Genomic DNA, 17294 nt, shown 5'->3' with positions numbered 1-17294 from the left:
AACGAGAGATTGTTACGATTAGTGTTCATATAATTCGACCCATTCGGACCAAACGATAAACAGTAGGGGTTGATTTAGTAACCCAAATGTTGGATGATGAAAGTCCCACGTCGGCTAATTTAGGGAATGATCATGAGTTTATAATAAAAAAATACTCTATCCATTGGAATGACGCCTTTTGGGGAAGCTCAAAGCAAAGCCATGAGAGCTTATGCTCAAAATGGACAATATCATATCATAGTGGAGAGTCTGTTCATCTAACATGGTATCAAATCCATGCCCTAAACTTAGTCGTGCCAATAGATTGGTAAATCCTCAAATATCGAACAAATGACTCCAAAACTTAGTCGTGCCAATAGATTGGTAAATCCTCAAATATCGAACAAAGGACTCCAAAAGAAAAGGAGTCAAGCCTCCTCGAATGCAGTAAAAAATGGCTAAGACTCCAAAGGAGTCGAGCCTTGATTAAGGGGAGGCACACTTTGTTCGAGGGGAGGTGTTGGATGATGAAAGTCCCACAGAAGCCTTTTGGGGAAGCCCAAAGCAAAGCCATGATATGCTCAAAGTGGACAATATCATACCATTGTGGATAGTAGCCATGAGAGCTTATGCTCAAAGTGGACAATATGATACCATTGTGGAGAGTCGTGTTCGTCTAACACCAAAAATAAGGTTATAATCCAACTAACCCTAATTTTAGATTATGTCACGGGTATTAGCGATGAATTGTGATTATATAATTTACAGCTCGACCAGTTCAGGTGGATCTATAAAATATCTCGATTCGATCCAATCCAACCCACGAACACAATTAATTGAGTAGAAAGGCAAAATAATGGGCACTCCCAACTTGATGGAATTAGGCGTGACAATGTACATTTTGTGGGGTAGCCATATTTTCACGTCCCATCCACTTTTTTTAAATATCCCTTTCTCCCCACTCTTTTTGTGTTCGTTTCTTTTATTATCATTCCTCTTTCGGGCTTTCTCTTTTTTGATACGTTCTTCGATTACAAAAGTATTCGGGTAACGTCTCTTATCCAATATTTGGAATCTAGATTCAACAATGGATGATTCTGATATGCTGTCAATATGGTCACGTTATGTGAGATCTCATATTGGTTAGAGAGGGGAACGAAACACTCTTGTATGGGTGTGGAAACTTCTTCCTAATAGACACATTTTGATGCTGGGAGGTGACGACAATATGTAATAAATCAAAGCGGAGAATATTTGTTAGTGGTGGGGTTGGATCGTTAGAAATCATATTAAAGGCAGACACTGGATGATGTGCTAGTGAGAATGTTGAGCTCACAAGGGAGGTGGATTGTGAGATTTTGCATCGGTTGGAGAGAGAGAGAAACGAAACATTTTTCATATGGGTGTGAAAAATGAAAATCTCTCCGTAGTAGATGCGTTTTAGCATCATGAGGCTGACGGCGACATGTAACGAGTTAAAGTGGATACTATCTGTTAGCGGTGGGTTTGGGTTGTTACAAATGATATCAAAGCCAGACACTGGAAGGTGTGTCAACGAAGACACTAAGCCCATAATGGAGGTGGATTGTGAGATCCCAAGTGGAAATATCACTCGTATGAGTCAAAATGGACGGTTAACAATGGGTTTAAGGTTGTTACAAATAGAATCAGAACCAGATATCGGATGTGTCAGCGAAAATGTTGGACCCATAAACGAGGTGGATTGTGAGATTTCACATTGATTAGAGAGGAGAAAGAAACATTTCTTATTTGTGTATAGAAACAGTAAGACTGACAGCAATACGTACCGAGTCAAAGTTACAATACCATGCGATATTTTCTATCCTTGCGCGCACAACGAGAAGCCGGTTTCGTGGAGCAGGCCGTTCCTCTTCTGGGCGGTAAGAGCGCCGTAGCTATGTTGGCGATGGCGTGAAAAAGGGAACCGTACGTCGCCGAACACGAAGTCCACCGACCCTTGGATGTAGCAGTCCTTGAAGTAGTGCCGCCCCATGTTGCCGTTCAAGGTGTCCTCTGCGCCGCTGAACCAGCACCTTATGAACGTTGCCGCCCACCGCTTGCTTTCCCAGCGCCCCCACGTACATGATTAGCACAAGAGATTCCAAAATTTTGCCTCCTTTAAAGAAAAAAAAAAAAAGAATAAATTAGCACAAGAGCCACCGTCTCAGGGATATGGTCATCCATAGACTAATTCGAGTCTTTCTAGAATTACTCCAAGCAAAAACACGTTTAATTCTTGAGTTTCTACGATTGAGCCACTGAGAATGAAAGTACATCTTTTATTGATATAAGTAGTAATTTTTTATTCTCTTAAAATTTTTATGAGTTATCATATCCTCACGATCGCTCTCATTTGAATATAGTCTCACTTCATTCATGTACCCCTAATTTAAAGGAAAACGAAACCTTCTTGATAAACATTAAAACGATACATAATTCATAAATACCCTTTCAATTTTAAAAAAAGTAGTTTTAAAACGTTGTACAAATAGTAAGATTGTATCATCCCACATCAGTTGTAGAGGAGAATTGTGAAGACCTCTCCCTAACAGATATGTTTCTAAGAGGAGAACCCGAAAGGGAAAAACCCAAATAGCGTATCTGTTTTGTCAGTTATGTCAGCGTTGTGTTGCAGCGCTCAGCTCGTATCATCACGACCTGTAGTATTATCGTTTTGGCTCGACGCTCGGGGCAATTATTATTGAAAGATACGAAAGGTAAGGTAAGGAGATAGGTACCCTTTGTGGATAAAAGTTGGGAGGTTAAGGGTGTAAAATAGGAAATAGAAGGCAGAAGGATGAGACAAAGAAGAGGGTGTGGACCTAAATATAATAATCACAGTGCATGTGATTCCATCAGATATCATTTTCAGTGTCATAAACAATGATATAATAATGGAGACTGTGATGGGCGTAGGAGTTAAGAAGGGAATGTAATCAAACATTGGTTTGGTTTGGCAACTTGGGAGGAGACAGCTATGTCTACTTCTACCTTTCGACCTTCGAATCGTGTCGGTGGAGATGTGTATGCTCGTGAATCTCGTGTACTGTTTCATTTGTTTGAGATGTGAATGCCCGTGAACTACTTGGTCCTTCAAGCTCGATGTAGCAGAACACTAAAGAAGGTTATATCAAACGTCATTCATCGAACTCACCTGATCTCAATTAGGGTAATGCATGCACTCCTAGGCTTTACTGAGACCAAAGTTTGAACCAAGAGTTGGTCGAGCTGGTTGAGTTAGGTGACTTCCTAACTTCACTTAGTTTGGACTATGTCCTATTGCAACTATAATATTCGATCCATTAGAGTATGGTTGACCAAATATGGTCAATGTCGATTGTCTTTTATCCTCGAATAAAATAAATCTGTCTCGAAGATGAAAAACCCTAATGCCTGTGAATTGGGTGCACTCATAGACTTCCATTTGGGTGGCCACTCATAGACTTCCATTTGGGTGTCCTCTCGTGTAGGTTGGAGAGGAAAACGAAGCATTTCTTATAAGGGTATGAAAACCTCTCCCTAATAGACGTGTTCTAAAACAATAAAGCTAACGTTGATATGTAACGAGCCGTTAGCAGTGGGTTTGAGTTGTTACAAATGGTATCAGAGCTAGTCACTAGACGGTACGAGACACTGAATGAAGTAGGGTTAGACCCTCTCCATAGTATACGCTTGTTTTTTTTCGATGGGTGAGTTGAGAGTCAATGACAATGGGAACACGAACACACGGCTCGAGAGAGAGAGAGAAGAATTATTGGGAGTCTCAAACCACACACATAGCTTTCAAGCCTTTCCCTTTCCCCTCTCCCAAAATCCAACACCTTTTCCTTTTCTCTTTCACCTTTCTCATTCAACTCTTTGGATTTTTCTTTCTTCTTTTTCAATCATTTCCTCGTCTTTTTCTGCTACAGATCTCTACTTCCATCTCGTTCCCCTCGATCTCCGTCTCTGACACTTATTAGGGTTCTTATGGATTCATAGCTAATATTCCGAGATCGGTGGTGCTTTCTCCACTATAAATACTCATAGATGTATGTTATTTACCTCACCAACAGAATTGAAAAGCTAAGTGCTTAAAGTTCCTTGTTCCAAACGTTCTTTTAATTCTAAGCTCAATTTGAAAGAAAAAAACACCGATGAATTTAAATTTTTTAATTTTTTTTAGAGTTCGTGATTTTAATTGATACCCTCGTCAACCCTCGAGTATAAATTAATTATAAAATATCTATTTTATTCTAGAAAGTGGTCATCTTCATTTATTACAATATTTAATTAAGAGTGAGAAAATTGAAGGATGATTTTAAATAACTCAAAGAAAATCCCTCCAAACCCTAATTGAAATGAACTTAATTTCAACATAATTTGAAATTTTGAAATGATAAAAGTCAAAATTATTTATTTCATTTTTTCGTGTCACGCTATTTAACGAGTGTTATTGAACTAAATCCTCCGCTAATATTTATTTCTAAAATATCTAAATATTTATTAAAAAAATTCATAATTATAATTACTTTTAAAAAATATATATATTTTTTGGATTATACATTAAATAACACAATGATAAACTATATAATTAATGTGAACTTAAATATAATTCAACGATATATATTATTATTAAATCGTTGCATAATTGTATCTAAGTTGAACATTAATATAAAATTTTAATTATGGTTTGTAATTACATTGTAAAAAAGAAGCAACAAAATGTAATAAAATAAATATTATAAACATTATTAATTAACCAATAATTTTAATCTTATTATATAAATTAAAAAAAAAAAGGACTAGTCATAGAACGACACGTGGGTACATTGTAAGCCGTTGGATGAGGGTGGGAATTTAGTAAATGATGGATCATCCCGGAAATGTGTAAGATAGAAAGAGGAAGAGAGAGAAAGAAGAGAGAGAAAAGGGGTAATCAATCATCTCTGCAACAAAATCAGAACATACGAAGAAGAAAGCGTTTTGTTCTTTATTTAAGTTAGCGCCACCGTTCCCCATGGCGGCGTTGCAGGTTCCATTTTTACACACACACACACAATCTGATTCCCAATTTTTTAATTCATACCCTTTTCTCCGCCCCCTGCCTTCCGATCGCCGTTCAGAGGCTGTCTGTTTTTTTTTTTTTTTTTTTTTTTTTTTTTTCTGATATGGATTTTAATTCAAAATTAGGCGTAATCTCTCCGGTGGAATTATGGCCGGTTTTTTCCCACTAGGCGGCGGCGGCGGCGGTAGCAGCGGCGGTGAGATTATTCATCCAACCGACGGATTACTTTGGTACAAGAATTATGAGAGCTTCGAAACAGAACAACAGCAACAAGGTGGAGAAGGGTTTGTTTACTCCGGCGAAAATTCGCCGGCGAGATCGTCGTTGGTGATGGTGAGATCCGGCGGAGACGGCGGAGGGAAGGTTATTAGCTGCCAAGATTGTGGGAATCAAGCGAAAAAAGATTGCGTTCATATGCGATGTAGAACTTGTTGTAAAAGCCGTGGGTTTTTGTGTGAAACCCATGTTAAAAGTACTTGGGTACCCGCTTCCAAACGCCGTGAGCGGCTGATCCGTACTACCGGCGGTGACTCCAAACGCCCTAGAGACACCCACGCCGCTTCTTCCGGTACGATTAATTTCTTATTTTTAATTCAATTTTAGTTTTTGAACAAAACCCACATCGATTTTGTTCATGATTTACAGAATCAAATTTTTTTTTTTTTTGGTTTTAGGGTTTGAAATAGGGAATTTCCCGCCGGAAGTAAACTCCACGGCGGTGTTCCGATGCGTACGGATGACAACATTAGACGAACCCACCGGCACCGATCAATATGCTTATCAAACCGCCGTCAACATCGGTGGCCATATCTTCAAGGGCATTCTCTACGACCACGGCCCTGATCAACAACAACCACCCATCTCCGCCTCCCCGGATGGCGGAGCCCTCCTCATCACCACCGCCGAGTCCGCCGCACTGCTGGATCCTCCGCCGTCATACCCAGCTCCACTGACCAGCTACATCCCAGCCGGTACGCAATTTTTTCAACCCCCGACATCTTAGCCGACGGTTTTCCGTTAGGGCATTGTGATTAAAAGAGAAATAGTGGAAATTGCAGGCAAAGTATATAATTTTTCATGAATAAATTAAAAAAAAAATGTAATTTTTATTTTATTTTTTGCATTAATTCGCCGCCATTGTCGGAACTTGGTGTCCTGCTTCCCCGTACGGTCGCCGGCGTTCGAATTGCTCTTCATTTTTCTACTTAAATCGCCGATTTAACCCTAACCCTTAATTTTAATTATTTCTTCTTATAATAATAATAATAATAATAAGGGAAATTAGGAATTATTCTTTGTTATTTCAATAATTCATTTCATAGCTACTCTATAATTGTCTGACAAGTTTAATTGGTATTTATAATTTGACAGTTAAAAGATATTAAAATAAATATTTTTTTTTTTTTTGTTAAAAATATTAGGATATGCAAATTAATATAATTTTAGGGTTAATTTTAACAAAAGAGATAAAAATGTAATTTAATTTAATTTATAAATTCATATATATTTTTTTAATTTTTCTAATATTGAAAAATACTAAATTAATTCACAAATTAGCGTTATACTATGATGTTTTTTAATGACACGTTTACATGTCATATTAATTGATAACCGACTTGAACATAAAGAATATGTAACGCCCTGTACAAGGATTTAGATCAGAATCTAGGATGTGGTTTTGGGACTGATACTCGAGTAAAATAAAGGTATATGAATAAACTGAAACCACAGAGCCATTTTGAAGATATAATAACTTTAAAAAAAAAAAAATTAAAAAGAGATTATCATATTTCTTTCGGTGATTCAAAGCTCGTTACAATAATGAAACTTAAAAAAAAGGCAATTTCTCGAGTTCTATGCAACTTTCCAATAAAATCTAGCTTTTAAATCCTATATATATATATATTGTTCGAGTTGAATTCATAAAATTATAAATGTTTGATGTCATCCTCGTTAATTTATAATAAAATTAAAAAAAATACAAAATCCATATAATTAATAAACAAAAAATTTAAGTAATGGAAAAAGAATTTGCATAGAAGAAGAAAATAGAACCTGCATGCATTGAAAATAGAACGAAATGGAGGCGGCGGCCGCCGCGCCGGAAAGAGGAAACTTGTAACAGCGGCGGCGGTGGATTGGGTAGGAGGAGAAATGGGAAATAAATAAATAATAATAATAGAGAAAAAGAATAGATAGGGTTCACGTGAAATAGGGATTAGGGGATTAGGGTGGTGGTGGCAGTGGGAGCTTAGTATATTTAATAATTAATGATGCATATCTTATCTTATGTTATAATTCAATTCATTTAAATTACATAGCATAGGGATGTAGCATTTTCAGTTCTACCACCCTTTTATGCAATAATAATATATATATATATATATATATATATATAACAAAGGAGGGGGAGACCTGACACCATACGAGTCACATAGAGAAATCTCTCCTCACAGATGAACACGACTCTCCACAATAATATAATATTGCCTAAGTATAAGCTCTCATGACTTTATTTTGGGCTTCTCTAAGAGGTCTCCCACCAATAGAGATAGTATTATTTGATTATAAACTCATGATCACTCCCTAAACAAGCCGAGGTGTAACAGTAAACTCCTGGCTGGCTGGATTATTACTTCTTTCACTCTTTCACTGCTCATGAGCCTGACCCTTTTCCTCGGCTTGGCCCCTTGTTCCACTTTCATCCAAGCATCTGAAGTATAACAGTAGCACTGTGACATAAACGTTGTAAGTCACTAGTCGTATCATTCTAAGCTCAATTTCGAGTCAAGTATGATATCATAATCTGGTTGTGGATAATTTTATGCAGAAGGGTATTGATTTTGAGTGTTTTTTAAAGGGTGTGAAGGGTTTTTGTTGAAGGAAGAATGGGTAGAAAGCAATTGTTGTTCTGAAAAAGCATTTAAAAAGAAAAAGGTAAGGATTTTAGTGAATCTTTGGGTAAGAGCTCTACTTCTTCTTGTTTTTGTAGGCCTTTTATATTTAATTACAAACCCTAGAACATTACCGATTGTGTTCATCATCGTTACATCACAAAACTATTCCAATCCTAAATATTACCAATTGTCCTCGGTCTCATGCTTTTTAGGATCCAACGTAGAATTACTTTAACCTAAACATACTTAACTTTGGAGTGCCTATGACTGAACCACGAAAAAATGAAGACGTACCTTGTTGGTATACGTAGTAACTATCAACTCTTTTAAACACTTCTTACACTCCAAATCTTCAAAATTACTCTTATTCAAATGTAGTATAGGCTCATTTGCGTACTCTCATTTTCTCGGGTGTTATATCTCCTCTATCTCTATATTTATTGAAAACACGCCCACAAACTCCAAAAATATAAACACACCCACCTGCGCAAAAGCACCTCAACCAAACGATTCTTAATCCATATGCCTAAACTAGTTAAGTTGTGTACGGGTTGACCAATATTCACTGATCTAATTAGAATATGAGATGGTTTACGAAGCTGCAACACTTGAGCCGAGTTTCGCGCTAACCATACTTTTTCCTTCTTTTTTTTAATTTATAAGAAAGTTTAGAACTTTTGGAAGGGCATTGAGTTGACAGCACTGGGAGTTGATGTATAATAATTGAGGCCAAAACAAAAGCTCCAAAAGAAATGGCTTTTGGGTTTAGTGATATAGGGTTAGTGTGTGAGTAAGTGCTAAGGTACTGCTTGCCTTGTTGGTTGCACAGAAAGGAACAGATGAGATGCTGCCATTGGTAATGCTTGGACAATCCCTATTGTGTTTGGGGGCCAATTCTTTACACCTCTCCCTATGTGCCATCTGGCCATGCCACTTCCAACCTAATACCAAATCAAAACCATTTCGTTTAGGGTTTAGGGTTTAGGGTTTACGATTTCAAAGAATTGAAGAAAGTGACGTTATATGATTATAAGCGAATAAAAGAATACAATGACTTAAATAACATATAACTCAAGGTAGGAAAAAGTAATAACTAATCGGAGAGGGGAATAAAGCATTCTTTATAACCTCTCCTTAGTTGACGCGTTTTAAAATCTTGAGGGGAAACCCGAAAGAGAAAGCCCAAAAAGAACAATATTTGCTAGCGATGAGCTTGGAACTGTTGCAAATGGTACCAAAGCCAGACGCTAAACGATGTACCAACAAAAATGTTGGGTCTCTAAAGAGGTGGACTGTGAGATCCCAAATCAGTTGGAGAGGGAAACGAAACATTCCTTCTAAGGGTGTGAAAATTTCTCCCTAATAGACACGTTGTAAAAACGTGAGACTAACGGTGATACATAACAAACTAAAGTAGACAATATGTGCTAACAGTGAATTTAGGTTGTTACCTCTATAATACATTTGAGGTATTTTAGTCATGACGGGTGTGGACATGATTTTTGGTGAGCGGTGATACACTCCCATATTGACACAACATGAAATAGTAAAGACCTATCTAAGATGTTGAGTTTAAGACTAAAATACGTTTAGTTGTTTTTTATTTTGATTTCATGGTCAGAGAGTTTGTTCTTTAGGAGCATATCTTATACCCAACTGAGGATTCAATACTCAAGATACTTCATTTCATAAACATCATGATTTCTGAAGAAAGAACAAATCATTACATTGTAAGAACAATGGTAGGGATCTTTAATTCAAACAAAAAGCAAAAGATGAAATTTCTCTCCCCCAGAAAGGCTCTGACCAAATTGCATTCAAGCAACCAAAAGCGATTGTCTGGTTCATTAGCTGCAGACTTCTTCCAGATTGTTTGGACCTTCATGAGTCTAAAAACTGCATCAGGAGGAGGCAAGGTGAGAGGTTAGATGTATTAACAGTGGTGCATTGCAGTTGTTCGACGTTCTCGGTCGGGGAACGTTTCAGTCAGCTAGTTTACATTCTTTTGCTTTCTCTTGGCCTCCACAGCTAATAATAGCCGAGCGTGTTTCCTTTTGGCTTCCTTCAGCTCCTTCTCTAAGCTGTCAACCTGATTTATCACAAAGGGAATTGAAGCTTCACCAATATAATTACAATCACGTTATAGAATAAACATGGCCTCAAATTTGATCATCACTTCAAGTTATGAAACAAGGGCATTGTTCTGAATGTAAACTATATATATATATATATATATACTCACCAGTTCTTGCAATTCGATTTCGTTCTTCGCATGTTCTTCGCACCTGTGGAACACAGCCTTGAGAGTTTAATCTGATTGCGAAATAGATATAAGGAACGAGCAATGAAAGGAAGGTTATTTCTTCAGAAAAAGCAGAAAACCAAACACCAACCAACACATTACCGAAGACTGAACCAGCCCAATCTCACCGCTAGCAGATATTGTCTTCTTTGGGCTTTCCCTTCCGAGCTTCCCCTCAAAGTTTTTAAAACGTGTCTGCTAAGGATAGGTTTCCACACCCTAATAAAAAAAATGCTTCGTTCCCCTCTCCAACCAATATGGGATCTCACAATCCACCCCCTTCGGGACGCAACGTTTTCACTAGCATTCGTTCCCCTCTCCAATCGATGTGGGATGTCACAATTCACCCCCTTCGAGGCTAGTGTCCTTGCTGACACTCGTTCCTTTCTTCTATCGATGTGAGATCTCACATAATTGGTGCTCCAACAACTAAATCCCACTCAAGCCCCAAAGAGGATTGAATTAACAATTTTGGTCCAACAACTAAATGTATGTACTCCCACATGTTTTTTTTATAAAATTTGAAGCTATCTAGTATTTAACTAACGAAAGGAAAAAAAGTTGCACGAAAGGTTTAGGATATAAAATACCTCATAAATAGTTCAATATTCTCTTCACAGATACGATCAACAAAAGACTTTCCTGAGACATCAGAATCTTGGGTAGTGTTCAGTGCATCGTTGGAACCCTGGAATGTATACAAAAGCAAGAAAAAGGCATTACTTCTGTTCACTAAATCAGCAGCTGCAAGACTAGCCATCGAAACTTTCAAACATATGGATAACTATTGAGATTTAACATGTGGTCGGTACGTAATCATATTGCAACTTCCTGATTTTGTTTTTTTTGTTTCACTCAAGATCTTGTTCAAACATTACGATAACTGAATGTGAAACAGGCACACGAACAGTTTTCAGTGTTATCGCGAGGGACTCCAACTTCTTAAAACACGGTAAGAACCATGATTCTCATATGCTATAAAGAATGAATTGGTGTAATGCATTTATTCTAGGATACTAACTTTGGGGAGACCATCATATTGTTCCTTGGCCATTTTGTTCTGAATGTTAGCGGCAGGTCGAATGGACGCTTGGCTATTAGCCCGATCCTTCTGCAGATTATGTATACCTGGAGGATTATGTCCCACTAAGTGACAGCAAGATCTCCTGCCACAAATGATGCAAAGTCTATCAAAAGGAATGGTCAACAAAAAGAAAACAGTATCGCCATTTTAAGGGATGATACAATTCCCACGAGTGGAATAACGAAAAACGTCTCCAGTTTAGTCAGTTTAGCATCAAGTCATATGCGAACTGTGAGGCCTCCATTTTATATCTTCAAGCCTTTAGGCAATAAGTTGAGAAGAAAGTTCATCCCATGTCAAAGTTGTGAAACAATTTGGTAGATAATCTTGCTACTTATCCATATGCATTTGAAAGAAGGCCGAGAAATGTAAGAAACTTTACGTACCAATACTCCATTACCATTTGTTTCAGCCTAGTTTCAAGCCGGATATATGCAGACGATCTCTCAAATCCCTGTTTGTCATGCACTGGCTCTAAGAAGTTTGCTTCAAGAACTCCTATAAAAGATATGCAACACCAAAAAAATAATAAGACTTCAAAGAAAAACCTGATGAATGATCGGAAAGGAAAAAGTAGAAAGCAATACCCACAACACCAAGCCCTCTTGAACTGCCATCACCAGTAACTTTCCAGAAGGGCTGTAAACGTCGTAGATGTTTCGGTTACTAAAATGGTTGTTTGTTCATAATTACACAAGGTATATCCAAATATCTTTTCACACTACCATAATAAGTCGGTTTTTGTGATACACGTTGAACCCGCAGACTCCAAGACCTGGTGCCTCTTTTATAAATCCAATGGTTGTATCCACTGAGACCTTAAGCCACACAATAAATAAATCAAAAGACAATGTATAACCACATCAAATTTCCTCTCTACCCTAAGTTTTTTTTAGGGAAAATATCGCCAAGGTTCAAGAACATAGACGCAATGATATCGTACTAGCACCACTACCTCCAGTTTTACTGTAAGAAAATATTACTGTGCAATGTTTGTAGTGATAAATTAGCATTAGCGGCAAAATTATTTGATGCTTCAACACAGATTGAACAGAGAACTATAACAACCACTATTTTTTACAGTAGAACAATTCAATCTAACCTCTTTGGCTATGGGTATTTGAGGTTTATATATAACTACTTTTGAATACTTCAAGTCATCTGCAATACACCGCTGCTCAACTGGCTTTCCCCTCAGGATGATGTTGAAGTTCGTAAATCTTTTCAGATATAATATTGAAATATATGCCTATTAAACAGTGAGAAAATTCAAAAGTTTTCAGGCTGATGGAATTATTGTGAAATATACAACCAATTTGTAGAATTTAAAATAAAAAGTTACCCGTAACGAATAGCGGATACGATAAGAAATATGTGATTGCAATTCAGCAACGCTTTTACGCAGTTTTCTCAAACCTCCTTGATTAGCTTCATCCCTCAACCGTATGTCCTATTATCAAAGATCGAAAGACATTTATAGATACTTTTCATGCAACTCCATTTAAGTGTACACTGAACATGATCCTCTAGATAAAAATCTCAAACCAACTATTTAGAAAGCTTTGCACATTTGTTTGAATAAACGAACGTAAAACCTCCCTACTTGAACCACAAATTCTTTGACAATGAACAAACTTATGGTTCTAAAATGTACTAACTTTGCCTTTACTGCATCCAAATCAGGCTATTTCCTTTGTAAGAAACCAAAGGTCTTCCATTGCCACCCATCAACAATGTGAAAGTGAAATGAAGCTTATAAAAAAAAAATGCAAAATACCTCATCATCGTCGTCGAAATTCAATTCATAAATGCCTTCATCATTCAACCAGAGATTAAATATAATAACTTTTGTTCCATGACGTCCAATATCCTCAAACTGCAGATGAAACCACAAAAAAGACAAGGAAACTAACAAAATAATAAAAGACTAGTATTACATGGTGAAACTATGTTTCTTGGAACATTTCCCCCTTATAATTACATACTTAGCCACTGGAAGTTCAATAAATTGAATGGATACATACGAACCTGTATCAGGAGGTCCTCCTTTGATGCAAAAGGAGACCATTCGAGGATAGTTTTCAAATTAGAAGACCAATCATCTTGAGAGCCATTAATTATTGGTTCTGCCCAATGTCCCGAAATGTCGAAATCAATCTGCAATGAAACCAAACAGAAAGTAAGAAGTCTGGCTGTTAGGGGGGCTGATGGCAAAGGCGGAGGCCAGAGGGGGAAAATAAAATATTAAGACAAAAAGAATATTACCATTGGAACAATAACATCATCCTGGCCGGTCATCCGTAGAAAGGTATAGGATAAAAGGCCAACACTTTGAGTTGCAGTGCTAGTTGATATAAGAACACAAGGGAAAACATAATTAAAAATCAGCATCGAAAAAAAAACTTCAAAACTTATTGCATTTCTCACAAAAGGGAACAGAAAATGAATACATAGATATGAAAATTTGAGTTTAAATATTCCACTAAGATATGTTATAACTTGCCACCAATGGCTTCACACGGCCTGACATAAAAAGTCTAGCAGAGACAATTAAGTGAAGTCCGCACATGTTCACACCAGCAATTTTAGGAGAAAGTGCACGTTGAGATTAAGTTCTTAAGTCTTGAGGCAAGCGATGGCATTCATGCATAACTTTGACCCTTGTCAGTCAGAGTACGAAGAAAGAAATAGAGGCATGCTTTCTATGTCCTACGCTAAACTTTTTTAGGATGTGTGCACCCAGGTTGCGTCCTACTGAACAAACTTTAAAAGTTTGAAACAGTTTTGGTATCAAATTATCAACTTAATCCTGGAACAAGGCTAAGAATTTTTCATTCTTCCTTATTAATAAGAAAAACAGTAGTTCTGGAAAATCGAGGTTCTACTACATCAAATTATCACTACAAAATATTAAATTACGCTCACTCAGAATCTAACTGTAACAGCTCAAGCCTAAAGCTAATAGATATTGTCCGCTTCGGCACGTTACGTATCGCCGTCAGCCTCACAGTTTTAAAATATGTCTACTAGGAAGAGGTTTCCACACCCTTATAAGGAATGTTTTGTTCCACTCTCCAACTGACGTGGGATCTCACACTAACATCACTACAAAATATTAAATTCAAATTGTACATACAGGTACCCTAAGCAAAATAAATAATGTAACTGAATAGAGAATGGTAAAAACAAGTTTAAATTTAATTGAAAAGGAGAAGGTGCAAAGACAATGCATAATTAATATTTTACTAGAATTTCTAGAACAAGAAGTACCCTCCATGAATCGCACGAGTGAAAACAATTGCATCGGCTCCAAGCCGCATGGTGCTTGTTTTAAATCCATTCCCATCTAGAACACACACGAGTAGGATGTCACGACAAAGAAAAAACCAAAGCAGTATATTTGGTTACAGTGTATCTAGAAAATCAGAAAACTATTTTGATGCCTTCGAAATTATTCAAACATCTGGTTAGCATCCAAAGATGAAGTTGAAAATGATTTGTATTTTGGAACGTAGAAGCAAAAGCTATCAAGTGTCTGTTGGTTTGAGATCTCAAAGTAGCTTAACATTCTAAAAAATATTCAATGCACGGGAAAAGGCATGGGTCTAGTGACACAACGTTGGGAAGAGACAGATAAACATTTCATGTACTCAAAATTTACACACGAAAAAAACTGAACTAACTAAGAAATAAATTTCATAAATGAAAGATATGGCATTTGATTCAACACCAATAAAGTCTGGACTTGAACCTAATGAATTTACTACTAACGTGTACTAGCCCAACCTACTGCAAATAGATATTATCCACTTTGAGTTTTCCCTTCAAGGTTTTAAAATGTGTCTACTACGGAGTGATTCCACACCCTTATAAGGACTGTTTCGTTCTCCTTTTCAACCGACGTGGGATTTCACAATTTTGTAACAACCCAAACCCACCGTTAGAAGATATTGTCCGCTTTGGCCTATTATGTATTGTCGTCAGCCTCGCGGCTTTAAAACGCGTCTACTAGGGAGAGGTTTCCACACCCTTACAAGGAATGTTTCGTTCTCCTCTCCAATTGATGCGGGATCTCACAATCCACCCCCCTTAGGGTCCCAGCGTCCTCGTTGGCACATTGCCCGATGTCTTGCTTTCAATCCGACTCGAATAGCATTGCTCTGATACCATCTGTAACAGCCCAAACCCACCACTAGTAGATATTGTCCGCTTTAGCCCGTTACGTATCGTCGTCAACCTCACAGTTTTAAAACACATCTTCTAGAGAGAGGTTTCCACTCTTATAAGGAATGTTTCATTCTCCTCTCCAACCGAGGTGGGATCTCACATAAGGTAAAGCTACAAACTAGAAGAGAAAAAAAAGAAATTACATTGTCCTATTGTTGTGTTTGACTTCTTTGAAGAATATCCCAGACTCATACATTTCCGGATGCCATCAGGATCCATTCCCCCACCATCGTCTGCATAAAATATCACTTGTTCATGTGGTTAGATCCAAAACTAAACAATGGAACTGCATATCATGAAATTAACAAGAATAACACAATACCATGGAAAAGTAAAGCTGGAGAGTTATCCTTCATTATATCAACTTTATCAACCTTCACAAACGTTGCCCCATTGTGTATCTGAAATTGATGAATGGCTGTGTTTACAGAAGGCCGCACCATAGTCGAGTAATTTACAATACTTCATCTATATGACTTCCTTCTTTTTGTCTTTCCTTTACATCACTACTGTATCCTTTTAGCCATGAAGCACAACTTAAGAACTCTGCACCTCTCGTTCAACATGATCAGCTAATATTCTATTTTTCATCCTGCTTGAGTCATAAATTCGAGTATCTGGGACGTAGAACCACAACACTTCACAAGATGCAAACCAAATCGAACTTTTCGTTTCAATGTTAGAAGTTTTGGGGTTTTTCATGTAACAACTAACAGATATTGTCCCTTTAAAACGCGTATGTTAGAGAGAGGTTTTCACACCCTTATAAGGAATATTTCGTTCTCCTCTCCAACCAATGTGGGATCTCACAATCAACCCCCCCCGTTGGGGGCCCAGTGTCCTCGCTGGCATTATCGTCCGGTGTCTGGCTATGATATCATTTGTAACAGCCAAAGCAAAACGCTAGCAGATATTGTCCTTTTTATACTTTCCCCTCAAGGTTTTAAAACGCGTCTGCTAGGGACAAGTTTCCACACCCTTATAAAGGAATGCTTCGTTCTCCTCTACCAACGTGGGATCTCACACTCCAGCAACAAAAATTGGCTCGTTATTCCATATAGTTAATTTAATTGGGTACGAGTTCAAGAAGCACTAAACGTTTTATAAACATTAACATACCTCGTCCACAGCATTATCCAGAAGTTCAGCAATTGCTGCATTAGATGAACAAATGTAAATTGAAGGACAAAGGAGAGATAACTCAAAGCACACCAGAAGAACCACATTCAAGATATTGCTCAGCCACTGAAGAATCAACGCTTTCGAGTAAACAAAGCCTTACCGCCAAACGTCCATTTGTGGGAAGTAGCATTGGAATGAAGAAACTTCGGATGAACTCGAGCATGCTCCAATTCTCCTGTTATGTTTTCATAATCAGCATCGCGGAATCAAACAAATAAATACAAACATTAAACGCAGAACAAAGGATAACCATCAGCAGCAGGTATAGGCCTTGCGGTAAGACCGACGTCGAAATTTCCGGCTTTCCAAAAACAGCGGCTATCAGCGGCTTTATCATCCGATATTGATAGTAAAACCGGCGTAGAACTGCCTCGACGCTCTTGGAGTCTCGTCTGAGAATTCGACGCTAGTTTGTTTGAAACTGTGTTCGCTGCAGGCTCATCATCGTCGCTGCTGGTTAAATCCACCACAGCTGGAGGATTGCTTACCGGCTTCGGCGGCATCGGAACTTCGACGGAGTTCAACCACGAGCGAGAGCCGATCACAAAACTATCA

General features: G+C 37.7%; 2 protein-coding genes across 2 annotated transcripts; one reads left to right on the top strand and one right to left on the bottom strand.

Annotated features, from left to right (window-relative positions):
- Nucleotides 1-4866: 4866 nt before the first annotated feature.
- LOC111810615 (protein SHI RELATED SEQUENCE 5) lies at nucleotides 4867-6174 on the top strand. Its single transcript, XM_023697346.2, has 3 exons — nucleotides 4867-5014; nucleotides 5173-5615; nucleotides 5722-6174. The coding sequence occupies exons 2-3, from the start codon at nucleotides 5195-5197 to the stop codon at nucleotides 6048-6050; spliced, it is 750 nt and encodes a 249-aa protein (XP_023553114.2). The 5' UTR covers nucleotides 4867-5014; nucleotides 5173-5194; the 3' UTR covers nucleotides 6051-6174.
- A 3434-nt stretch (nucleotides 6175-9608) lies between these two features.
- LOC111810030 (protein MICRORCHIDIA 2) lies at nucleotides 9609-17242 on the bottom strand. Its single transcript, XM_023696565.2, has 18 exons — nucleotides 16990-17242; nucleotides 16840-16914; nucleotides 16677-16711; nucleotides 15880-15958; nucleotides 15701-15790; nucleotides 14601-14676; nucleotides 13596-13674; nucleotides 13359-13487; nucleotides 13108-13206; nucleotides 12673-12780; nucleotides 12433-12579; nucleotides 12056-12148; nucleotides 11918-11969; nucleotides 11717-11828; nucleotides 11268-11412; nucleotides 10837-10934; nucleotides 10187-10229; nucleotides 9609-10033 (listed from the first exon to the last, which is right to left on the bottom strand). The coding sequence occupies exons 1-18, from the start codon at nucleotides 17240-17242 to the stop codon at nucleotides 9935-9937; spliced, it is 1812 nt and encodes a 603-aa protein (XP_023552333.2). The 3' UTR covers nucleotides 9609-9934.
- Between the last annotated feature and the right edge of the window lie 52 nt (nucleotides 17243-17294).

This window comes from Cucurbita pepo, chromosome 14 (assembly GCF_057944985.1).
Source record: "Cucurbita pepo subsp. pepo isolate OVF chromosome 14, ASM5794498v1, whole genome shotgun sequence".
In the NCBI taxonomy this organism is placed as follows: domain Eukaryota; kingdom Viridiplantae; phylum Streptophyta; class Magnoliopsida; order Cucurbitales; family Cucurbitaceae; genus Cucurbita; species Cucurbita pepo.
Note: the sequence above shows the minus strand (reverse complement) of the source record. Positions and strands in the feature narration are given on the sequence as shown.

Bases quoted from the DNA above. Each gene is read 5' to 3' on its own strand.
- LOC111810615 (XM_023697346.2), top strand. From the start codon at position 5,195: ATGGCCGGTTTTTTCCCACTAGGCGGCGGCGGCGGCGGTAGCAGCGGC. The intron at 5,616-5,721 runs GTACGATTAATT...TTTTGGTTTTAG, and splicing joins CACCCACGCCGCTTCTTCCG to GGTTTGAAATAGGGAATTTC.
- LOC111810030 (XM_023696565.2), bottom strand. From the start codon at position 17,242: ATGCCGCCGAAGCCGGTAAGCAATCCTCCAGCTGTGGTGGATTTAACC. The intron at 13,207-13,358 runs GTTCGTATGTAT...TTTCATCTGCAG, and splicing joins AGGAGGACCTCCTGATACAG to TTTGAGGATATTGGACGTCA. The intron at 11,970-12,055 runs GTAGTGTGAAAA...CGACGTTTACAG, and splicing joins ACAAAAACCGACTTATTATG to CCCTTCTGGAAAGTTACTGG.